The 27,191-nt window shown below is 38.7% G+C and overlaps 1 protein-coding gene across 1 annotated transcript in view; it reads right to left on the reverse strand.

Moving 5' to 3' along the window:
- Positions 1-4,774: 4,774 nt before the first annotated feature.
- The window catches only part of LOC139717324 (membrane-associated guanylate kinase, WW and PDZ domain-containing protein 3-like), an 83,763-nt gene continuing 61,346 nt past the window's right edge, over positions 4,775-27,191 (reverse strand). The window contains exons 14-26 of the mRNA XM_071628828.1: positions 21,337-21,406; positions 18,760-19,401; positions 18,096-18,235; positions 16,495-16,693; positions 15,621-15,800; positions 13,675-13,839; positions 12,707-12,744; positions 12,335-12,453; positions 11,300-11,702; positions 10,728-10,889; positions 9,616-9,751; positions 8,305-8,337; positions 4,775-5,360 (exon numbers count right to left, since the gene is read on the reverse strand). Coding sequence (XP_071484929.1) covers positions 5,161-5,360; positions 8,305-8,337; positions 9,616-9,751; positions 10,728-10,889; positions 11,300-11,702; positions 12,335-12,453; positions 12,707-12,744; positions 13,675-13,839; positions 15,621-15,800; positions 16,495-16,693; positions 18,096-18,235; positions 18,760-19,401; positions 21,337-21,406 — 2,487 coding nt within the window. The 3' untranslated portion in view covers positions 4,775-5,160. The remainder of the gene's footprint in view (positions 5,361-8,304; positions 8,338-9,615; positions 9,752-10,727; positions 10,890-11,299; positions 11,703-12,334; positions 12,454-12,706; positions 12,745-13,674; positions 13,840-15,620; positions 15,801-16,494; positions 16,694-18,095; positions 18,236-18,759; positions 19,402-21,336; positions 21,407-27,191) is intronic.

Consider the following 27,191-nt stretch of genomic DNA (forward strand, 5'->3'; position numbering starts at 1 on the left):
CACGTACGTCACAATCGCATCGGGATCAGAGTCAATATTTCCGCGTGTCTTTAATTTCGCGAATAGCACCTGACTCGAGAAATTTGTGAAAATAAAAACCTTGCGAAATATTCGGCGTATACAGCATACATTTTAAACATATATGAAGATGATCATTTTGGAACCCGAATTATGATTTTGTTGTAACAGGAATTTCGTTACAACCTGTTCGTTCTAACAGGAGTGCACTGTATTACATCTAAAACACAGCTGATATTCCCTTTCTCAAGACCACTGATGACAGTTGACAACAAGAGTCGAGACTTCTGATCTTTATACAAACTTTAATGGGTAGTTTACAGACATGTACACGCTTGCAAGTTAGTCAAGACAGGCAAAAAGTTTTACAACTGAATTCATCACATTCCAATCCATTTCCAAAAAAAAAATAATTTCAGAGTGCAAAGCACCTGTGATGATAGCAGTACTCATTCACCTGTTCAACTACCCACAAAAATAGATCCTACAGTATTCACACCAAAACCATTTTGATTTCATTTAAAATGTGAATCAACATGCATTTTTTGTTTTTGTTTTTGAATACCAAATACACGGAATAAAATGCACAATGCTACACCACCGGAATACAACTGCATGTGGTTGCTAAATTCTGGTTTTGTGAATAGTTCTCATGAATACAAAATCTGCATGTATACAACAGGTTGTGAGTTATGCTGGTGCAAAATTCAATAGATATTCAACCATTTTCCCAGAAGAATACACATTTTAGATATATACAAATATGAAAAAAAAATCTTTGTAACAATCTCAAAATGGGTGAATTCATTGAATCAAATAAGGATCAACCCACACAAAGTCTTCAATACTTGGCAAGACTGTCAGGAAACGTTAACAAATTTTGTGCCAATTTGATTGATGGCGAATACAATGTCTGCCCATGGAGAAAATCAGAACCTGTGTTGGATGCCATGGTCTTACATCAGGTCTTCAAGTTTATTTGAAGTCAATTCCTATATGATCTGATATGAAATGCAACAGCAGCAGGGTCATTCCTGTTAAGTCATAAGCGAATACATTCTCTACAATCAGTGAATCTCAATTTCAGACGAAAGTTTCTGGAATAACAAATTCATTGAATACAAGAATTACGGTGTAGTCAATCATTGCTGAACACTAGAAAAGAATTCATAGTGAATTTTTAAAAAAAGCGATTAATATATTATGCAAAACTTGTTCATGTAGACGAAGGCATTTCCTTTGGAGATCTCGCTCACTAATGAAGCACTGTAAAAATTGAGAACACCGCCCTCTCTCTTGTCAAAGACAGAGTATACGAGTCTTCCCAGCATTGTACTTAAATGCTCGTCTCTTTCACTTGTGTAGAACTTCCTCAAACTACCTTATGATTTTCCATATAACTCGTACCACTTGACGTTTCTCCAGTACAATTCTAACAAATACAGACAAGTTTATCAAGAAGGAGACACCTTTGTTGGTCTACTTAATCATAATCTGGATCGCACGCCCTAGCAAAGTCTGCTTAGCCAATGATGTTTGAGATGAACACAGTCAGTCCTTGAATTACGGAGAAAATATTAACCTTGTCCAACTCACTAACCACTATGAAATAATATACAATCAAAGGAGTAAAACATGACTACATTGGCAATAAAACAAGACTTGTACACAAAATCATATGATAAAATTATACAGCATATTGGAACAGATTCAAACCGAGTAAAAACGTAGCAGTATATAAGAATTCTGAAGGGAAACAAAGTACTGACTGTTTCAGTTTTTCCTTTCATTCCGATACTTTTTTTCTTTCTTTTTTTGTACAGGTGTGTTCATGCATAAACATGTGTGGAATTTTTACACTTTGTACATAAAAGTAATGAACACCAAACACAATGGCTTAACCAAACAAAAGCACAGTGAGTTGTCTAGACTGAACTTAATTCTTTAAAAGTTGTATCGGACAGTCTTTACACATTGGACACAACTGGGCCCTAGTCCAAGCCCTAAGTCTGCTGCCAGTCTTTCAGCAAGCCACTACATGACCATCACAAAAGCCACTTACTTTTCTTGTGGAAGGTTGCAAGCAACAGAACTCGTGTCAATTTTGAGAACAGAGTGGAAACTACGTTTTATGTCCTTCAAATTTCCAGCTGTTCTGTTTGAGCTGGCCAAGTAAAGTGGTTGTACACGTACGTGTCCCTTTTGATTGGCATTTAAATTCTGATTATCATGGAACATGACATTATTTTACCTAAAACAGATACCACTGGTCTCTCTTCTTCAAGTATGAATTCAGGATGTTATAATATAATTTAAATTACATTCAATTTATTACAATGAGACAAAATAAATCATCAAACACCTGAAATTGACAAGACAGGGAGTTCAGATTGTCACATCCATCCTCTTTTCTCGCCAATTATAGAGACAGTGACAGTCAGCCTTACTAAGAGGTATTTCTCTTGTTCTATACAAAGACTTCATTCATTTTATCAACATTACTTGTTCCTATTATTCCCTTTTGGATTGTTTGGACACAAAGTACAAAAAAAAAAAAAAAAACACCCACTCAAGATGTAGGTCTAAAATTCATGCGTCCACAAAAATTTAGCAAAGATAGACACTGCATATATAAAATGTATTAAAATCCTGTTTATATGCACAAAATGCTATCATTACTGAAAAAGTTCATCTTTCTACTTCATCGTGTTTTCTTGGTGGTGAATTTTCAACTCTGAACAGACTGTATGAACAAGAGATGTCAGTACGTTGCTCCCCCTTTGCCACAGTACCAGTGGAATGATAAACATGCAAAGGAAACCTTTAAATATAATGTGCAGATCATCCAATTCTATGTTTAAAATGATTCCTATAGTTTCCATCTAACTTTGTACAATATCCAGAAGAAACCAGCTGGATCATTCTTTTAAAAAAAGACAAATTTTCAAAGCTACAATAGCTTTTCCTGTACAACTTTCCAGAGATTACATGTATGCATCTACAATATTGTTAGTGAGTAATACTCTTGCTTTACAAATAGATCAAACTCAAAAGACGTTTTCTTTTTTCTTTTTATTTCAAACAGTATAAGGCAACAAACCAATACAATAAACAAAGGGCAGTGCAAAAATAATTATTTCTGTTTTCTATATTTTTTTTGCCTCTTTTTTTTTTTGTTCTGTTTCTATCTGTACTGAATGATTTTGTTGAGGAATGTGAACAAGGCATAGAAATCAAGGTGCTTCTAGTCTTTTCACGGTTTGCACAGAGACGCATCAACCAGACGGGCGCGTCTTGTCATGTCACTGAGCCCAGGCAGAATAACGACGAAAAGACACGTGTCAAAGGTCAAGTATAGTATGAATGGATCTCTGAAGACATGGCAACATGGTTAATTCACAACGATTACGCACACGTGCGACAAAATTAAGGCAGTGGATAATGATTCAGACACAAAAAGCTTGCTCAACTTTCAGAGGAAATGAATGACAAAGTCGTAACACCGTTGTTGAAATATCATCACAAGCAAAGAGTGGCAGAAAAAGAGGAACAGGGAATGACTAAACATGAAGAGAAGCCACATAGAATTTGACAGGAAAACTGCCAGTATCATGCTTAGCCCTCTAACAAGGGCATGCATCATTTCTACACTCAATTTCACACTAAATACCCACTTATGTTCCATCATATTTGTTCCGGTTTCAACAACATGAAAATTCAACATGAAGATCCAAACACACCCTGATTTTGATTGATTTGAAATTCTTCTAAAAGAAGAGAAAAATCCTCCAGAGGGGTATTTTTTAGGTTGGAGAACAGCTAATGGTGCAACCTTTCTCTACGAAGCTTGCTGTTCAAGATTTTTAAAGAAAGTGAAACATTTGTTTTATCATTTATGAAAACACAAATGCCTTTAGAAGTGAAAAAAAGAAAAGTTTGCACAAAATTCTATGCAATCTTTTTGCTATGCCTATATCATTACAGAAATGGATTGTATAACTGAAACAGAGAGAGAGAGAGAGAGGAAAATCAGACAGCATGAATTACAGAAACTGGATGTCACCACATTAGGGAAAGAAATTCAAGTTCATCTGAAACAGCAACAGACACGAAAAAGAGATGGGGGACCATGTGACAAGACAAACCAGCATCCATCTACTGTATCTTTTCTCATTAGCTCTTTTCTACTCACAAATTATCAGAGGAAATATCTTTCACGTCACAACTTTGTTCTCTGTTGTGAAACATTTCCATTGCCTATTACTTTGCCCTTTGGTCAAATTTGAAAAACACAATGCCCTCTGTAATAAATCTTCCTCAAAAAATTCAGCAGATATCAAATATTCTCCATCATGTTTCTTCCAAACAGCCTACAATAGATTTCATTCGAACATGTGACATCCTGCAACAGTCTCCATTTAACGGAAAAGACCTTTCTGAATAATTGAATAATACAGCATATGAATTTGTTCTACTACAATACAGTGCATGTAAAGTGACACCGTTGTCATGCTACTTGAGACACTTTGAAAGCTTGGAGCCAAGAAATACAAACAGAGTGGAAGTATTGGTCTCCTGCAAGCTTTATCCGTGTTTCAATGCACAGAGAACTTCAAGGCATGAATCCAGCATGCCTACTTGTAGATTGCTTCCGGTACTTGACTCACTGCTTCTGTGTACAATTAACATACATGTAGCTACACTTCTGATGTGCTTGAAGGAGATACAAACAAAAACAACAAAAAAATGCCTATCACTCTGAGTGAATGCTAGATCACTAGATGTAGCCGATGTGCAAGATTCGTATAAATAATTCCCCTAAATTAACAATGGTCATGAAGGCTGATGTAGAGTTTAAATCACCTGAGATTAAGCATATGGTGAAGCTAAAGGGGAACAAAGAAATTGTTCCCAACTGTCTGCGCATCAAAGAATAATCTTAGTATTCTGTTTCTGAAATGAGCAAGTATCCAAAACACATGATTTTTTTCCCTTTAAGTATTTGTTTTCTGTGTACGTGTGCACTTTTTTCTTTGTTTGTCTGTTTGTTTCCAGGGATTTAACTCTTTAAAAACACCATCGATCCATTTGTGCATTGATCACTCGGATTTGTTTACAAACGTTGGGGGCAAGGCCGCCGAATCAGTACTTCATGCCCCGCGGTAGACTTCGGTAGTGCCAGGCGTAGTCAAAATTTTCGCCGCCGCCTCCTCCTGCTCCTCCTCCTCTCTCTCCTCCTCGGTCTCCTCTCTCAGCCTCATCACTCTGGAGGGAGGACTTTGACATCGTCATGGTAACGCTGCGAGGCATGGCGGGCGGGGTGTCTGCGGAGTGTCTCGGATCTGCATGACAGGGATGGATAGATAGATAGAAAGAGAAGGAGGCGGGGAGGGGAGAAAGTAAATAATGGTAGTTAGGATGACTACAAACAGCAATCGATTTAATAAATAATCCTATTTAATGATGACAATATTTTTGCAACTTCTCATCAAAGTTTACTGTACACATTTCCATAGGAAGTGAATTCCATGACAATGCCATGATGCATACATATATGGATACTAAGGAGATATACAATGTATTAGTTATTTGCTCTCAGACAGTGAAACGTACAAAAATGGTGATGCAAACTTGTGTTTTGATGTATTACAGGTACCATATAAAAAACATGCCAACATTGGTATTAGGCATTGTGTTACGAAAACCAAACTGGATCTTTTTGATGTGAGCATGAATACTATTTTTTTTTTTTTAAATGTTTTCTCTGTCAGACACACATAGCAAAGTTCTCACGAAGAGTGCTCTGCAGAATCGGTGAAACTTAGCAGCTCTGGATGTGCTTCATATCCAACAAGGTACACACTCATGCCACATCGACCAAGGTACGCACTCATGCCACACACTCCATGCTTTGACAGACACTTCCAGCAATGTAACAATGTCACTATAACAATGGAGACAAACAATGGCACATGTACATGTACATTCATCAAATGGGATGTGTAATGTACATGGGGTTTACACATGCCAATTGGTGACGTAGTGCAGAATGCAGTGCGGAGTACTTATATCAGTATGACAGATGACTCAGAATTATGATCTCTTGTCTTGGGATGCTCCAAAAGGTGAAGAAGTAAGCTTTAGTTGATGTCACTGACTCTGGCCGATCATTCACAGGTCATCCTCCATTATGAAAGAACATTGCATTGGTTTGGTGCAGACTATTTGATGTGGCAGAATTTCATCCCATACACATGTGCACAATGACTGAAATCTTTGTTATATGACTCTACCCTTTGCCCCGTGCAGTGCCAATCATTAAAACAGTAGATTCCAAGAAAGCATGTCTGCAACAATGCAGCTGTAAAGAATTACAGAGGCAGCACACAAATTCCCTCCACCATTCACGAGTGTTAAGTTGAAAGAGACAGGTGTTCCCATTCCAAAACTACTGTATTCCCCTTGTAATTCCATCTTCCTTTTCAAGTTTGTTGAGGAAGCAGCGTAACAGGTACTTTGGGGAAAAACAATTTTGTCTCCCCCCCCCCCCCTGTTTTTTTTCGTTTGGTCTTTTTTGGTCTACAGCAGAAGTCATTGATCTGTGTCTTAAGCCATGTACTATTGACTCATGGGTTATTATTAAAATATAATACAACATTGCATTCCTGGAAATGATGTGATTTGATATTGACAAAGGCATATCCTTGTATCTATTCTTTTGTTTGTTTGTGCCATTACGACTGGAGGTCAATGAAAGATGACTTGAGCATTGAGAGACAACCGTAAGGATTCATGGAAACATGTCACTGCTAAATACCAAACCCACTCTGGCAGCTGGGGCTTAATTTTGATGCATGCTGTTAAATAACTCCGCTTTCAATTTTTTCCCCATTTTGAAACTCAGCATTCCACAGCATGCGTTACTAACTATCAAAGATATAATTTTTTTTACCCCCGTATACACCTTTGGTACTTTAACATAACTGCATTGCTTGAAAATGACCAATAGCTGGTAAAGTTCATGCTGCATTTTAGCCATCCATCAAAAGCTAACAAGAATGCATATCACACAATCATTGCGTCGCATAAATCAATGTGATACTAACAGCTTTTCTGCAATTTGCTAATTGTCTTTCGGTATTCAACTTTACATCACTCATTCAAACAAAGGACCAGTAACATCTGCAGGACAAAAATGATATGACTCCTGCAACACATGACGTGCACATGCTTGTGTTTACCCTACTATTAATCACGGAAACTTCATGACAATAATGCTGAATAAATGAAAGCCACTCTTTAAACACATTCTGAGAATTGAAAATGTTCATATTTAACTCACCATATTGCTAAAAACCTATTATCATTATCATTATTATTATCATTATTATTACATATATATATATATTTATTTAGTAGCAACCAACTATGACATATATTTGCTCATATGATGCAAATTCAGAAAGATACATAATGTGTGTTTGATAGAGGTAGACTAGAGTATGATGAAATTTTTGCTGATGTGCACATGGAGTGACGTTTAAAATGAAATGACTGTCTAATGTTTTTAGTGTAAGTTTGATTTCTGTTAATCCCCACTTCCTTTCATTAATTAACATCTTCAGTTTGCATGTGTGTGGTTGGATTCATCTTATACACTTTTTTCATATGTTTTGCTGCTCACAAAACTCATTGGAAGTATTAAGTTTAAGTAGCAAATTACTAAAAACAAACAAACAAACAAACAACTTAGGAGAACTCTGAGAAAACTTGGTATAAATAGCATAGAATATCAGCTCAGCAGTGTGACACCTTACCCAAATTAGATTATCAAAGCATGGTGATCTGTGTTTACATCTTTACAAACATGCTCCAAGATAAGTCCTATATGTGAAATGTGAAACACAGTGCATATTTTTACTGACATATGCGTGCATGTGTGTGGTTTCTACCACAGCCTTTTAAATATGTTCAATAATATAGAGGAATTACAAATCTTTCACTGATTATTGGGTATATGATACAGATGAAGTGGAAAACAACACATCACACAAAACTGGACAGGCATGGACTAAGGTAAAAGGTCATATGACTTTACATCCCCCTTTTTTCACTGCTGCAACATAAATGGTTGTGACATTCACTTCACAGAACACACAAACATAACATAGGATTATACGTAGGTAACTGAATGCACAGATTTTTAGGGAGAGGTAACCCAGGGTGGTTGTTGGAAGAAGGTGCGAGCAAGTGATTTGACACAGACACGTTGGGCCTGCTACTCACGATAAGTGTTGTAGCCATCAGCGTAGCGATAGCCTGTTTTTGTTAGCAACAATTTTGACACAGAACACAGACCGGAAATAAACTGAGCATCAAAACACAACATGGATTAAGACAAGTGACGCTTGCAAGATACATAGAGTGAATCTTGAACGAACTTAAAGAGCCAAGTACTTAGTTAGCACAGACAGCATTGCAGTGTAAGTGCTACAATATGCACTGCTGTGAACTAGTAACATTTACCTTTGAAAAAGGAAGTAGCAACATTTACTTTGAAAAAGGAAGTATCTTCTTTTGAAGATGGACAACATCTCAACAATTAAGTAGTTTTTTCCATGTGGTTTATATCTGAGACACAAGGGTCAGAGATGGGTTTCTTCTTGAGTTTATGAAATGGGTTCTATCACTGCAATGTCCATTTAGGCAAAGCCAGTATACTAGCCTCATTGAGAAAGATGTTAGCAGTATCAAATACCCTTGAGTATTCAAAACAGCAAATAAAGTTACAAGTTTGCCTCCGTTAGATTCACGGCACAGTCTCATTCAAAACGGCAATATGAACAATCAATGGTTTATTCAAATCAGCTTGTACCTGTCATTATTTCAAGCAAATCATTTGATCATAAAAATACAAGAAGTACACAGAATTGTGAAAATGTTAAATGGCTGAGATTTTTACAAAGCAGTGGCAACATTTAAAGAAAGATCACGCAGACTCACAAGGAAGTGATATAAGATTTTGGACTCCTACCTCATACATTACCCTATTCACTCACTATCTATAGGGTCAAGGCATTAGGCAGCACAAGAAACAATTGATAGAAGACAAGTTAGAGTATTAAGTGGTGTATTTGCACGATATGGCGAGTGCAGCTCCAAACAAGCCTCAACACAAGGACAACGTAAGTCCACTTTCAAAACTGAAACAGAGCTAAGTCCGAACAAAACAACAGAGGTGCTTTTATGAGAACTTAACCACAATGAATGAAACCTCTCATTCACCAGTTCCCCCCCCCCCCCCACCTCTGCCCAATGTAAAAATACAATGTATGGTATAATGTGGTAATTACTTAATTTCACATCCAAAAATGAAGTAAGAGTATTCAGTGAGTTATATCCTTCACATGACCACAGTGACTTACTTGGGGTTAGCTTTTAACACCAACCAAATGACACAATGGCTTTAAACTTTCAATATTTTCTTTTTGTATTGTAATGTATGCTTACATTAAACTATGAAAATTATATAAAATTGACAACGAATCAATGGTTACTGCAAACATTCAACAAATGGCACCAATGACATGCGCTTACCCATAGAGGGCGTTTTGTATGCCCTGCGAAGCACAAGAGTGATATGGTCTCCACCACCACGGATAGCCTCGATTGCATCACTGTGAAGCATGCCCTCTGTAGTTCGTCCGTTGATCTCAATCAGCTGGTCGCCCACCTAATATTTTCAGGGGAGGAGTGGGAAGGTATTACACTGGTAAACCTCATGTCATCAAACATAAACCACCATCACCATCAGAGAATTATGTCATTTTCACTAACTCTTTTTAAGTTACGTTATTGGATAGGAAATAGGAATAAATTGAATAGGAAAGTACAATGAACTGTTTAGCAAGATTCTGTAAATTCTCTGCAACACTACCAGTAATTCTTGTGTTACACAGAGCTCATGTCCTGTCAAAAATCTATGTTATGATTATGAACATAAGCTTTCACTATCTAAAGGAGTCCACTTCTGGAGTACAGCTTGTAATAGATTTTTTTATGATTCGTTTTTGTGTTCAGCACATTACTCTGTGGCTTTACCATGGATGCTCTATACACTAAAATCCAAATAGTTTTTCTGAAACAAAGATTTTAAACAAAATTGTAACTGCATGAAATCTTTAATCATATCAACTCTTTCACTTCAACAGGAATTTGTTATTTGCTTCTGTTCAGGTTGAGTGGAATAATAATGAAATTGCAGGCTTTATTCTTTGATATCAACCTTTATTACTATTCTACATATCGCATATGCTGATTAAGCCCATGGTGTAAAGGGGCAGTCAAACAGTCACATTTGATGCACATGTAAGTCTGTAGGTCACACACCCTTTAGAATGACAACAGGCATGTACACATACACACATCTTGCACACACAAACACCTAGCACACACACTCTGATCAAGAATACACAATAAGAATGATATACACACAAACACACTCAGCATGCACACAAGCACTAGGTACGAGTTGTGCGTGCACACATCAACCAAAAGCATGCCAGGATTCACAGAAACACCTAGTTTACAATATTACACCGGGCATACACAAACACACTCTGGATAAACACTCACACCCAGCATACACAAAAACACACTTAGAATACCCTTACACTCACACTACGCCCAAACACGGTGTCACAACTCACCCTCATGAGGCTACTGTTGGCTGCGGGACCATTATCAGCCATCCTGAGGACAAAGAGTGGGGTGTTGTCATACTCCCTGCCACCACGGATGCTGAAGCCGAATCCTGTGCTTCCCTTCTGGAGGTCAACGTTGTAGTAGTCACCGGCCTGCAGCTGATTTGGCTAAGGACAAGACAAGCAGGGAAGAAATGTTAACTTCTGGTACAATCCGTCAGTCTTCAACAAGGCACAACACATACTACAAGCAATGTGCAACCATAACAAAACTTTCCATTCTGTATTATCTCTCTTTAGGTCCTCATCCATATCATCACTTTTCTTTTATGTGATTCTCTGGGAAGAGACAAAAGAACCCCTGGAACTTGGAATGCAAGATGATAGAAGACTATATACATCTTCCAACTGGATATGTGAAATGAACCGAGAGCAGAATATGACTCCAATAATGGATATAAGCTCACTGGACTTGGACTTGATAACACTCTTACACCACATACGCAATGTGCTCAAGTAAGAAAAAGGATTAACGATCAAAAGGGAAAAAAAAAAGAGTATTGTTCAACTTGACCAACCTTCGGAGGATACATGAGTTGCTTGGCTGGAGGACCCTGCCTTGGGGGATCATTGTAACCCTTCCGGTCCATCTGATACCCAATTGCCACCGCCGATTTTATGCGCCGGTTCTGGGGCGGGGACATTTGGTGGGGGCGGGGTGGGTCGTAGCTCCGGCGGCCCATGCCCGGTGACTTGGGGTTCCTGGGAGGGGACTGGCCCCAGCCGCTTTCTCCCCTCTCCGACTGCCTGGGGATTCCCCTCAGCGGCTTGCCCATGGGCGGGGAGCCCGGGCGGGCCGGGCCGTCAGCGTAGGTCATGCTCTGGGGCGGGGCCGAGGGGGGCCTGGCGGGCTGGTTGCGGATCCTGTCGGTGTCCATCTTCCACTTGGAGGACTTGGCATAGATTGGTTCAGGCAGCTTGCTGTTCGTGGAGAGACAGCAATCAAAATATGAAAATAAGAAGCTGGGACAGCAAGTGGATGGAATACAGTGAGATGACTACAACATGAAGCAGTACAACTAATATCGTTGTCCAGAAATCTTTAAGATGAATATCAGAAACTTACACACACAATATGAACCACAATGAACTCCTGGAATATCAAACACTTCCACATCATATCTTTGCTGCAGAACAGTGATATGACAATTAGCATCGACATAGTTTGTTTGTTTTTCTCAGCATGAGCCTTCCCTATGTATCTGAAGACTTTGAAGTCATGCAGCATGAAACTTAAAAACAAACTAAAAAAACAAACAAACAAGGAGTTCAATACAAACAGGACTTTTGATGTACGGGCACATTTACAATTGTCATCCCATCCTTGCAAAGTTTAACTGCCAATTGCTATTCACTGCTGATATCTATGCAGCAAAACGCAAGTGTGGAAAAAGAAAAAGTTTTAAACACGTTTGAGTCATTAACCCATTGAGGATGGATTGATTTTTTCTGCTTGCATTTCCCAGACACCTGCCCGAGTACACTCTGGACTTGTCCTCAACAGGTTAATAGCGAGAGAGCAGAGGTGTGGTGGAGAGAGTGTGGGAGCTTACTGGTCAGCACCGGGAGGCAGCTGGTGATTTGGCACATTGCCAGGCGTGGCCCGGAAGCTGCTGTCGCTACCCTTGATCTGGGCCGGCATGGCGAGAGCATTCTGCATGTGTCCCGCATTCTGAGGGGAGCAAATTCGAGACAAATAAGACAATCGTTCCAGATCATCACAAATCTTCAAAGCTTCACACACTCACACACTTCACACACAAACTGTGCTAATCCTGCAAAATCTTTTTTTTTTTAGTTAAATTGTGAGCAAAGTTATCTCAAATGAGAGAGATATTCAAAAAGTTTTGTCATTCAACGTTGTCTATAGCAGAAGTAATCTTATCTCCCATTTTCATGAGTGAAGAAACTGCTGAGATACAAACCTTTGGCGCTGTTGGTCTGGCAGCAGGCTCGTCACCACCTGTGTACAAAAAAAAAATCAAGATGGTGTCAGAATGAACAAGCAAACAGATGACTAGACAAAATATCCTTTACATCTGAGACATTCTATTACAAAATCATAGCAAATCAACAGAGAGTCACCCTTATAATATGAGAACATCAATGATCCAGTTAAAATCAAATTGATTCACATTTTGTTTGTATGATAAAAGCAGCAAGTAGTGCTTTTTTGATGAAATTTTTTCCTTTCAAATAGGGATCATCTTTCAGGTTTCATATTTATAAGAGCGCATATCAAACAGTACACAGCTCTTTCTTTTTTTTTCTTATTACCCAGGTCTGTAAAATGGAAAGCAAGTCTATTATTCTACATAGCAGGAATAAATACTCTAAATTCTATATAATTTTACATAGAGAAAGTGTCAGTATGCTGGAAATGTTCTACACTAAAACAAAAACAAAAACAACATTCAAATGATTCATAATCTTGTGTCTTCTCTGTAGCAAGCACAGAGAGAAATTAAACATAATGGCTTTCTTCTCTCTTTTTTCCCCCCATTATCTACATGTATATCCACCTTAATTGGATTGACACAAATACAATACAGGACAAAAGTATGACACATTTAACTCTTGAACTAGACATAAACATGCAATGAACAGAAGGAACACACGAAAGGGAAAAGGATTTCTAAACCTCACAACTTGAATAACTTACATGTAAACAGACAGTTAGACACAAAACACAGGACAGACACTCATGTTACCACTAAATCTCATGCAACTGAATATATATGAATTAACATAAGGGACACATGTGGTAGAGAAAGTAGTATTGAATGTCATTTGTTTTTATTTGTGCAGACAGATGTCAGATTAGGTTATCGTACTGACTGAGTATACGATGGGAATTGAATACGATGACAACGGAATGCGGAGCACCCCCTACCTCTAGACCCGATGGTTAGTGTGACAGAGGTGCCCGTATCTTTGATCATGTTCACGATGTCTTTGTGTTGCATACTTCGGATGTCGACGCCATTGATCGAGATGATGCGGTCGCCGACCTCGAGGTCGCGACACCTGTCGGCTGGGCTGCCCTCTATGATTTGGCCTAGAGAGGGGGCGGTAGACAATTGGACAAGATGCTCTAGTTTGGCCGTTAGGGACTGCCACACATGAAAGTGAATGTGTGGGACTCCTCAGCCATATACCAATACCAAAATACTATCTAATGCTGCCTGACATTAACAGGAATAAATGACACAAACATAAATGGCAGGTTAAGAGGTACAATTGTGGTAACCTTCTCCAGTAAGAATTTGTACGAGCCCTCTCTTCTGATTATTGAATAATTATGCAAGTTCCTCATACCACATTTGACAACAGCCCAACTTTTCTTGAGGTTTGCCGGCAAATATGTTTGATCTTACATAATTGCCTTACAATTGGAACAAATCCTTTTGTTTCCACAATGAACTTGCATACAGAAAATTAAGGACTTTGTGTTTGGGAGTTTCTTCTTCATGACAAGCAATGGTATGTTCAAATGATATACCTTTTTCTCCCTCTACTAAATGTTTTGAAACTGAAATGATCTACAAATGAATGGCAAGTAAAACATGTTAAGATCAATGAAGTAAGTCAGAAATGTTAAAAGGGATACTGAAAATTAAATTCATCTGAGCATGCAATCCACACATAGGTTGACTGGAAAACCCCATATAGAGAGAGATATCTCATACGAAGAGGTTAGAAAATGGTAAGAAGACAGAGATCCGATTTAAAAGAAAAAAAAAAGAAAAATCAATGCTAAAACCTTAAAATGGGCTGCAAACTTCTGAAGACCTAAAAATACACTGATGCATCATACCATATGCAACATATTTTGTAGGCAAAATCATACATTGGTTTATAATGGAAAAAGTGCACTATAATATGCACACTAAGTAACATATCCAAGAATACATACTTTTTAAAGTTATTTAAAAACAAATCACATTCTATATGAAAAAAATACAAACAAACTTAATGGTAAAATATGCTTGTTGGTATCTCTGCTAATACTATTCAGTCTATAAACTATGGCTGATACTAAAGTTAATTTTAATGAAATTAAAGCACAATATCACTGTAAACAAAAATACAACTGAATACAGTCAGATAATTTCATTGTAAGAAGGCATATCACACACGATACATACACTGTATATGAAATAATTTTGTTCTTATCGTACACATTAGTATCTCAGTTTTTGCCTCATTTTCTATACCTGTACATAACACTTTATTGCATAGATCACATATATGCGCGTTAATCTACAATATGCAGATGTATTCATGTCAGGAGATATATGATTTAAAGGTCATGGCAAAAGTAAAGATGACCAGTCCTCACAGAATATTCACGACAATCATTAATTTACTATTTATTCAAAAGAGAGATAACAAATTGTTGGATACATATATCCCTTGCATTGTATATCTGAGTAAAGCTGTATATTCTTGTCACTCTTATCAAGCAAATAACATTTTAATGTGCAAACAATCATATTGTTAAAGTTATTTGAGAGGAAAATCAAATAATTGTCGTTTGATAGGAAAATGTTAAATTACTTGTTTACATTTCCATTTGATTATTAATGGCCATTAACTTGCTGATTAACAGGTAATTACAAGAACCTTAATACCATTGTGAATGAGTCCTGATTTTGATATCCTTTGTTAATTCAAAGTTATGTTCACATCTTTTCATTAACTTTGGCATTTTGGTGCCAGTGTCAAATAAATGTTACAGTATTATGTAGCCAGTGCAAAAGAATGTGCAAGGTTTGAGAAGAAAAAGAGGCAGGATAAGGATAAAAAACAACAACATAAGACAGATAATCCACTCACCGATGTTTGAACCCGACTTAAGCGTGGAGGACAGCACCACAAATCCGAATCCTTCGTTGCCGCGGCGATGGAGCTTGACATCGTAGGGGTACTTCTTGGCTGAAGGGGAGGAAGGGCTGAGGGGTCGGGAGGCGGGCCGTGAGCCACCCGCTCTGGGCTGGCCAGGGCCTCCTTTGGGATCTGTGTGTCAGTAGGAAGTGTGCACAGAAATATAATCAATGTACAAACCGACAAACACACACCATTATCATCTGGTTAAAGTACAATGTTCTACTCTAGTACTCTCTGAGGACTTGTTAAGAGATGCTCACACTTGAGTATGATGTATGGTTGGAGCCTTTCAGAACTCACGTAGGATGCCACTGACACAGCTTCTTTCACACTATGGTAATACCATGTTATACGATGAATATGTTGGTATCTTCTGATGACCGTAGCGAAAGTATGCAGTGAGGAAATTGTCAGATGCTTAGCAGCAATCATGGTCTTTACAACTTGATGTGACAATGAAATAATTCTGGAGCTGTAAGAGAGGTTCAGTGTGTGTAATGCATTCATTTCAACACCTTCACAGCTCCACTGCTTTTGTCAAACCGATGTAACTCACTCAAATCCTCAAAATAAATGGTCTCAATCTTCAGGGCAGAAAATCTCTTGTGAGTGTATTCTGTGCAAGAACACAATAACGATATTGGCAGTATTTACCAAAGATTTAAAAACTTTTGTTATTTTTTTATATTCTCCTCATCACTTTCCAAAGGATTTAGAGGCTAAAATTAATTCACAGCTCTGTTCTTTTTTCTCTCAAAATGAAATGCCGAGTGATTTCAGAAGCTATCACTGCTTGGTCAGTGTGTGTCTGGAGGAAACTCACCGTGATGCGACGGCGGCAGTCTCCGCCGGATGCCCAGTGACACCCTCCGGGCCTGACCGGCGGTGATCATCAGCGAGACGACCTTCTTGTGGGACGCCCCCAGCACGGATCGGCCGTCCACATACAGTAGCTCGTCTCCCGTCATCAGGCGGCCGTCCTGGTCGGCAACGCCTCCCGCGGTGATGGCCCCAATGGACACCTGCTTAATGTGAGCGCAGAACACGACAAAATGAGTCACAAAGAAATGGGAGATGGAACTCATATCAACTTCACTTCACACATGGACAACAAAAAGACAACTCACAATCTAATATATACACATTTGATAACCATAATCTCATCTAATGACAATTCACATCCAAAAGATAACTTTTAATCCAAAAGATAACTTTTAATCCAAAAGATTAACAACTTTTTACATTTGCACTATTTATTTTTTCCACATTTCTACTGGAAGATCATATCATTCTCTGTGTTACTCCATGAATATTTGTTAATGTTTCTGGAATACACTGAGTATGCCTGAAGTAAACATACTTTTCTTGTTTTCCTTCCAGAGCAAGTACGGTGAAGGAAAAGGAGCAATCAGACTTACGTTGACAGAGCAGAGGACTATTAAATTTGCCTCAAACAAAATGCATGTCTTTCTCCTACGGCATGATTTGCGGGTCCCTTCACAAAGGAGCGACAGGTGCTCCTTTACACCAAATTTATCATCACCGTGGGACATGCCCCTTGATTTTTACCAGTGAGAAAGGTAGCAAATAACTGAAACTGAACTCCCATGTCTATCACACCTCTATCCAAAAATTCTTTGGGCATTAAGATATCAGCATACCTAATATCTCTCAGGGGACTCTTTACCAGAGAGATACTCTTTGCCGCAGCACAACAATGCATAATCATGCCAATCGATCAAAAGGAACATGACACTGAAGAATGACTTCTCTTCACCCTCGACCATCAATTATGAAATCTATCTGAAAGAGATGCCCTTGAACTAAATCTGCTCCTGTACTAAATCCCCACCAGCATTGATGGACAGACCCCCTGTTCAGACGCAAGCCAGTTTATACCAAAACTCAATAAAGAAACGATATATGAAGAATCATCGTATAGCCGCCTGACTGCTCAGACGCTAATCTCAACCGTTCTGGAAAACATCGTATAGATGTGTATGGTCATGACTTTGCCACTAGTGACAGGTATAGGGTCATATTTCGTGGACGCTCCCATTAAGCCCTGCCAAGTTATACCGTTCTATGGACACCATGCGTTCAAATGCATAATGGGCATGATGGAATGCTGATTCGTTATTGAGTTCTAGTTCGAAACGATGCTCTGACCGTTGTTTGGCTATACATCGTTTTGTTATACGTCATTTTGTTAGTCAGCGTTCAGACATATAAATTCATTACATAGCTATACCATTTTGGTATAACTTTTTTGCATCTGAACACCCTGTACCAAAGAGAGAGAGGAAGTGAGGGGTCTTTTGATATAGCCATGGTATAAACAAATCCTACTGGGATTTGAACCACAGACCTGCAAGGTCTCTAATCATGCAATGAATGCCTCCCAGGCCAGAAGTTGGCACCTACCTGCGAGCCCTCCTCGTGGCCTCCGATTATCCTGAACCCAAAGCCGCCGGTGTCTCTCGTCTTGAGGAACACGGTGGACTCGATGAACCGTTCGTCAGAGCGCAGCCTGGGAGGGCCTCTCCTATCCAGGTCATTGGGTCCTGTCCGGAGAAAAAGTAGAGGGTAAAATAAAAGCCGCACTCAACTCACCCGGGAGGTGCTTTTAAAATGGGACATCTTCTCTTCTTGGCAAGGGTATTACATGCTACAACAGTACTTTGTGAGTGTATATGATACTCCCATGGTTCTACATGTATGTCTTAACACATTTGGCAAGATCATTGTTGGTTAGAATAATTATAATAGCTGACTGTGGAGTTACCCTGTAGTCGGGGAGTCTGTATTTACTCAACAGTCCATCCTCGTCAGAAATTAGTGATTCAATTTCTCTCTTTTGCATGCAGCAGGTTTGGATGCTGTTTTCTTCTTTTTGCCTCTGTGTCATCCAGGCATTCCAGTCTAAGGTCAAAACAATATATGTGAAAGTACATTCACCCACAACGAGTACTTGTCACAATTTCCTTCCATTTTAATTTACAGTTTTATCTATGTATCATTGCTTTCTCATACATGCAGTAAGAAAGGAAAGCCTGTCTGATAAAAACCTGGTCCGTACTCCACTTACTTCTCATGTTATCTGGGGGTCTCCGGCCCCTGTCTCCCGGTCCTGGCCTCCTCAAGTCTGGGCTCCAGTCAGTTTCTGAGGGCTCCCTACTTGGGTCCCTGCTGTAGCCAGACTCACTGGGCCTGCCCCTCCTGTCGTGGTCGGCCCTCATGGGGTCCATGGGCCGCCTGTTGTCATGCGGTCTCCTCCGGTCCAGCGACCCCGACCAGTCCCCGTTCAGGTACCTGTTTGCCTGGTCCGGCCTGCTGCTCTGCGGCCTCACAACAGGCTCGGATGAGAGCCGGTCAGGGCCTGACCTGCGGTCGAGTTCTGCACGGCTATGGGGCCTGTCCGTCCGATGGGGTGGCCTCCTGGGATCGTGCCAGTCCCGGCCCCGGGGCCCACCTTTAGTGCTGTTATAGTTCTCAACTTCCCAGTCAGGGTGTGATCGGTCCCAGTCGTTATGCTTGTCCGTCCCGTTATCCCAGTCCAGATTATTATGTAATCTCCCATTTTCTCCATTCATCGGTTTCCTCTCATGACCGTGCCTATCATGACCTTTGGTACCTCTCCGCTGCTTCAGTTCATTCTTCATCTCGTCAACCAAATTGTCCGTTTTCCTCTTCTGGTCAGAATCAACGCTTATTTTGTCATCTTCTGCCTCTGCAAAAGAAAGAATGGAATGACATGCACAATAAAGACTAAGAAAGTGGAACACATCGATGAAACCTTCAGTTTTGCTCATTCAACACTCCTAAATGGGAGCAGCATTAATCTCCGAAAGTAGCAATTCACTGATTCTTGCTGAATACAGAACTTAATTCTGAAATTAAAGTGGCATATTTTGGAACCAAACAATGTGGGTATTTCAAGGCGCATTATAATATTTTTAAAAGACAAGGGGGAAAAACAGTTTCCTATGCAAGCATATGCAGTCAATAATATTATTCTAGAAATTGCCTGCATGCCTGACACGGGACTAATTCATGTGTTTTTTTTTTCTCTCTCTCCTTGCATTACCGAACACCTCACCACTTTAACATTAAGGAGTGTGATAAATATTACAAGCATCTATTCCATCTCTGTCACACTTTTTTGAGCTTATGCCTAACATAACTGCATTCTGCAGTAGTCAAGTAAATCATTCAGGTGTGCAAATCATTTTGACACATCACATACACATTTAATGAACCATAGCTGCTGTATCAGTAACAGGTTCATCTTGCTGTTATAAACCACAAGGGGCAATATTTTTATTTAGTCTTATTTTTTTTGAAGGGGGAGCAAAGCACTAAATCTTAGAATTTCGTTATAGCAGAGCCACTGCAGGCTTGGCATTTATGGTTTTCCCTGGAACACTATGGAAACTTTACACTGAACGTCATTACACCAAAATGACAGATTCTTGGGAGTATCTCCGATTATTGCCCAAGATAATAGCTGAAGCCTGCCATCCCTTTGTGGTGCTTTCTTCTCTCTCTTTTCTGTGCCTCGTAAATCTTTCATACACCAGCTTAGCCTTTGACACCCGTGGGTGGAGCTGCATTCGGAGGAAAATGCCGAGAATGGAGCGATCTCTTATCTGTGCTGACGGGCATGAGATAACGGCATATATGTTATAGAACGTTTCTGCACAGGGCATCTCTTCAAAACACTGCCAATCCATCAACGACTGTATCGCCCACAGCCAAGAAGTATGGAATGTCTTTAAAAGATTGTTAACCAACTGCCGGCAGGGAAAGGAAGAGCATGAGTTTAGATTTTCTTCGATGGGGGGAAAATACTCACAACCAAAAGTGAAGAAGATACAAGCATTTTCTTTTTTTTAAATCTGAAAGACCATTATGTTTCCTCCAATTATGCCATCACATAGCTGAACAGGGCAACTGATTAGACAGAAAGGGAAAGATTCAACCTGTGCTGGAGTGTTTCATTTTACACAAGTTTTTCAGTGTCAAAAAACACACAGCTTGAACTTTTCCTACGCATTCCTGACCTTTTTACTTTGTTTTCAAGTATATCACTATCACTAGGTTCAATTTTCATATTTTCTGCTATACCTCATGCACATGTTCCTGTACAAGGTTACTCTAATTACCTTTGTCATACAGGAATATGTACATGTATCTTACATTCCATGTATCAATAATGGGGACATTGTAAATCATTTGGAGGGTTCAATCATTCTCTTTGTTGGGCGCAATTCATAGAAAAATTCAAATGCATAAACCACAAGCAAAAGAATTGCCATTTAAACAGCAAACCTAATTTTTGTTTTGATGAATTTCTGTTTCCATTCTTTTAAAGGATGTTGTTCTGATTTTGTTTTTGTGTTTTTCCCAAGATATAAATATTTATGATGGGTTTTTTCCCCACATATATTTATGATGGGTTACAGCAAGTCCACCAGATTTATAGCTTTAAGATCTATGCACATGTGTCGGTGGGACAGTAGTCCATAACCTGGTTAGCAGGCAAAATTAACCCTGTCATCATTTGGTTGCAAGTTTATCACATGCGATATTAGCTGAAAGTTTGAGCTGTATAGTCATGAAAGGGGTAACCAGTCTCCTAAACACCAAGGTAATATTCTCTCACCGTTGTGCCCGCTGCCATTCAAATCGTTGATTCCTCCTTCCTCACGTTTACTCTCCTCTTGGGACAGGGGCTGTGAAAAAAGAACAGGAACAGAAACAAGAAATAGAGGGAGAGAAGGAATTAAAAGAAAATACTTTTGAATTCCTCCTGGATTTTGCCTCTCACTGACTTTCCTCTCTTACTTTACACCTGATGGGGGTGAAACAGGGCACCTGAATACTTCAGGTACAGCTTGGCTTGCCTAAGAATTGGGGAGGCACACATAACTTGCTTGTATGGCACAATCATCTCACACTGCCTCATCCAGCATCTAATACATGGTCACCTCCTTAAAGGGGATGGCTAGTAACTGATCAGTGGGAATCAGTGGGAATGCTGGAGGATGATTGTTCCAATCCTTGTGGGATTCATTTAAGAGTACATTATATATCTATTGTGTGAAAATTATTTGCTTCAGAATGGTCTCATATTCAAGTAATGTGCAGTTTAATGTTTCCAGGTGAGCATGCCTGAACAGTGACGGGGCATTAAACTGCACATTACTTGAATATGAGACCGTTCTGAAGCAAATAATTTTCACACAACAATAGATATATAATGTACTCTTAAATGAATCCCACAAGAATTGGAACAATCATCCCCCTGCATTCCCACTGATCAGTTACTAGCCATCCCCTGTAGAGGGAGACATGCCCTAAGACAGAGTCAATTCTATAAAGATACCTATCCTACACTAGAATCACTCTGCAATGTCGGGCCAAGATTTGATCTGTGCAATTGTCCCATTCAAAATCTAGAGGCATCCCTAGCGCACATCTCTGAATGGTGAGCAAAAGGACACCAATTTGTGACTGAATTTGCAACTTGTATGTGTGCACAAAATTATTGTTACTATCGTAATATGCATGTACATACCATGGTGTGAGAACATCATAAATTCTGATGTGCATACACAATACCTATTACACTGATTAATCAATACCTAGTGCCAAAAACACGCTGAGTAACATGGTACTGTGTGTAACAAATAACTCTAGCACTTCTACAACATTTACCTTCCAATGTGCATTGATGGTGAAATGGGGTAACTTCATCCAAAGTATTGACCTCTGACCTTTCTCAGATCATGGCCTAAATCTGAAGGCAAATTGCCCTGTCATCTTTCATCCATGTGGCAAGTTTGAGTTTGATGAAATGGGATAGAATATTTTCATCTTCTTTTCAAGTTGATAGGTGAACAGACGGATTATAGAAAATGGGCATAGACCCAAGACCTCCCTAATGCACACAAGATGTTGTTTGATTCTTTGATAAGTTTCAATCCATGCACCAATTTGAAAGATTATACACATTACTCTGGTTAATTTTTTTACTTATTTCTAGTCCTTTTCTAGTTCTTTTTTTTTTTGTCTTCTTCCTGTAACCATTTGATCTGATCATGGCTATTCATCCTTGACATTTATCACATTTGCCCAGGTTATTCTGAGTTAAAAGCCAAACATCAGCCAGAACATTGTTTGATGAAATGATGTCAGCTACATCATGAGCCATTGTGCATGTCGCGAAAAGAATGGAATTCAACATTAAACCTTGTCTTAATCCTCCACTTTAATCTAGTTTCTGTTCAGAAGTGCACATACACTTACATCATATGATTAGGTGTTCACTACAGAATAAAGCAGCTTGTCTCCGAGTTGTATGTATGTAATCTCATATCTAGTCAAATCCAATAGCATGACATATATGTTTTGTGTCAATTCAGGATAACTGAGGTTAAATTTCACCAGCAAGTAGAACATGCATAGATCTGTTACATGATTGTTCTGATGAAAAATGAACAAAAGATAACACAGGGAAGAAACCATAATTTCATACATCGAAACAACATAATCCTGCATCTAATTACTTGACAGATAAATGGATACAGAAACTGGTCAAAAAATGCACCATTTCCTTGTCGACCACGAGGGATAATAATAATTTTCAGCCCTCCCCGTGAATGAGATGGGGATGAATGAAACAGACAGACACATTTCATTGGAGTTTAGGTTGCCTGGGCAAGCATTAATACAACTCCATCTGATTCTCAACAATAACATCACTACCCAAAACACCTGCATCAGATTGATTCTCTATGGATGCAAAGCCCCCTCAGGAGAAAGACACCGAGGGATTGATTTGAAAGATGAAAGCCGACTTGAGATGGGGGGTACTGGCAAGACTCCCGCATAACATCTGATTCCTTAGATCAGATTATGCGCAGGTACTGACATGATAAGTTAAGGTTGCGGCTGCCATTCTCTCACATAACCCAAGCAATACTGGTTTCTGGCAACTTTGAAAAATGCAATAGAATCATATAACCTCTTTTCTGGTATTACAGAGTGCAAGCATGGAAAAAAAATGTCACCAAAATCTTCAACACCATCATCATCATCATCACCACCACAATCATCATCATCATCATCATCATCACCATCACCACCACCACCGCCACCACCATCATCATCATCATCATCGTCATCAACATCATCATCATTATTATCGTCATCATCATCTTCATTCTCATCACTACTTTAACCATGATCTCCACAAAAATAAAGGAATTTTAAAAAGTTATTAATGTTTACTTCTGTATCTAGAAGACAGACAATTGGATAGGGACTATCCTCTGATCATTAATTTCATTCAGAGACCAATGTAGACCTTGTCAGTCAGATTGGGGACCAAATACTGTATACGCTATATATTTCGCGGGGGTTTTATTTTCGCGAATTTCGCGAGTCGGGAGCTATTCGCGAAATTAACAACACGCGAAAATATTACCTTCCAAAATGAATCCCTTGCCTTGATGATACGAACATTTCAGTACTAGTATACCATGTCACGGCTTATCGAATAGACCATAATGGCTAAGCTTGTTTACGCACGTCCACGTCTACTTACGAATACTGTAGAGAGCCATTCCATTATCGCAAGGGGACCACTCGTCTGAAATCTAGCGCGATGGACTTAACCACTTCAAAAATGTTGAATTCTAACTTACTAGTTTGCAGAGTTTGGTAGTTTTTTTCATGCAGTGTATAACTAGTATCATTCTTATTTGCTAGTAAGTTGAAAATTCACACTTTCTTTGCCACTTCATATTTTCTCTGGTCCCCCAATCGCGAATTTAACCACTCGCGAAAATGTGTGATAGCGGCAATTCGCGAAAATGTATGTACACGAAAATTATAGCGTATACAGTAAATGACAATGCAAAGTCATTGTCCACCTAAACAAGCAATAAGAAACCTATGACAAAGAGATCAATTTAAAAAATAGAAAAGAAATGCACATCAGTTCAGAATAGATGACAACAATGCATGATCCATTGTATCAAGGTTGTAAAATTACCAAATGAGAGCTTATCAATCTGTTTCAAACGAAAGGGGCAATATGACTGGAACGCGTAAGTGAAACATTGAATGTCACTTATTCATCAAACATGGATATGACAGGGACCTCAAATTAGCCATCTATGGAGACATATGAACATGACAGCAGACACAAGCACACATATATCTCCATTCTCATTAGTTTAGCGCACAATAATGTACATGTACAATGGTGTATCTATTCCTTGGGAGATCTAAGTACTCCCAGTAATGAGAATCAAATCAGGGTACTATTATTAGTGTTTAAACAATTCATTTCGAATTCTTGTCGCTATACAATTGTATGATCTGGATTCAAAGAAGTGTGTATTTTAGTGGTACATATTCACCTTTAATAATGCAAAATGATACATTCAATTTCTTCAAACAGAAAAAAGTGGGAGGAAATAGAAATTATGGTGATACAGTAAAATTCTAAATTCCAGAGTTGAATGAGACACCACTTGTACAATCTTGCATCTCACCTGCACTGGCAAAATTGGTGATGGTATAATAATATCCAACAGTACTGAAGCATAGGAGATAAATTTCCAAAATGTTCTGAACACTCCCATAGATCCTTTGATGATCACTTCAAGTCTTCCAAGCCATGTAAATATTCCAGCTTAAACTAATATAGCGAAGCCACAGGATATGCGGTGGATGCGGGCTCTAGCTCGGACAGAGAAACATCTGCCCAGTTGTGGAGATTGAAGGGCTATTTATACAGACCCGGTGTGTATGTGTATGCGCCTATCAATAAAACTAGGTTGTGTTTATTTCTGCATGCCTCTCAGAGAAGATCACCACATAAATCAGCAGGGAGAGTTAATGAGGATGGGAGGAAAAGACGAGGGGTATGCTTAAAGAAGCAATCCACACCAAAAAATGATGTAATAACTACGATCCTTGGGTACCAACTTCTTCATTCATTCTTTCAAGGAACTCTTTCACATCATGAAGATCCGCCCACATTAAAATCCTTAAAGGGATTGTATAGTTTTGGTTGAGACTTAACTTCAGGTTTTTATCATTTTTTGGTGAGATAGTGAGAAACCTCTTATGAAATATGAAAGAGCATGTAATTTCAAGAGGGATTCAATGTTTATTTAATAAAAATTGGCTTTGAAATGGCCGAGATATCCAAAACAGAGCAATCCTAATAAAGTGTGGGACCCACATTTTATTACGATTGTTTTGTTTTACTTTGTTTTTGGATGTTTCAGCTATTCCAAACCCAATTTTTATCAAATAAACTTTGAATTCCTCTTAAAATGGTATGCTCTGTACTATTTAATAAGTGTTTTCTTGGTATCTCGCAAAAAAGTTAAAGCCCAATTTTCATCTCCACCAATACTGTAACATCCCTTTAAAAGCATGTTAAGGATTTTGATCTTACAAAGTAAGGCCTCCAGTTTTATTGACTTCTGAATTCAGTGCTTGACAGATGCCACAGCATTCATAACAAGTGTAAACAACACTGCTATGATTCTTGGTGTGGACACATTAAACGAAATACAAATGCTGTTACATCTGACTACTGCCACTTCTTACAGGCATATCCTGCACGTGTGGTTCAAAATAAAATTTGACAAATCTGGGCTACACAGATGCTGAAAAGCAATTTGACTAAAGAAAACTTGTGGAAATTCAAAGTGGAGCGAGCAAAAGGGGATTCTACCTTTAAAGATGATGAGTGCTGTATCAACCTGCAATGGTCAAAGCCCTCTCGCCTAGCCAAAGAGGCAGGCTAATAGGGTGGATTGAGATGGGGGATGGGATGGGATAAGTGCTGAGACTATCAGGAATTCACTAGATGCTTCCCACTCTACTCTAGCTAATAGGAAGAAAAGATTAGGTTTGAGATTAATTACGACCATCTACGAATTACTGCCAATCAATGACCATCTGCTCATTATTATCTTATCAACTTCTAAATCCTGTTAAAGAAATTTATTTATATTTTTACTCAACATCTGGCTGAAACTGCAATTGAATATAAAACAAAAATTTCACCAACATGCCAGATTTAATTGATGAAAGGGCAATCCCTTGGAGAGAAAAAAAGTATATCTTATATGAATGCTCAAACTTTTACCTCTAATAAATTTTACTATTGAGTTAATATTAAATCACTGCAATAGGTTGCATGATAAGTGGAATAACTAAAGTTCAAGTTGCATTTCAGTATATTTGATTGCACAAATTTGTATGAAATTCAATACTCATTCTTGGTAATTACCTTTAGCTCTGAAGAGCATGCTAGAAATGATTCCACTAGACTGCCAAATGATATCAAACAGATGTCTTTACAATGATAATATTGTATTGATGATATCAAAAATATGCCTCCAGCATCCTCTGGGGCAGAGGTTTAAAAAAATAAATATAAAAAGTTTTGACAGAATTTGATGAAAGGATGAACTTTTTCAAATTTAC

This window comes from Diadema antillarum, unplaced genomic scaffold, assembly GCF_040938485.1.
Source record: "Diadema antillarum isolate AM-2024a unplaced genomic scaffold, OU_Dant_1.0 scf00000074, whole genome shotgun sequence".
Classification (NCBI taxonomy): domain Eukaryota; kingdom Metazoa; phylum Echinodermata; class Echinoidea; order Diadematoida; family Diadematidae; genus Diadema; species Diadema antillarum.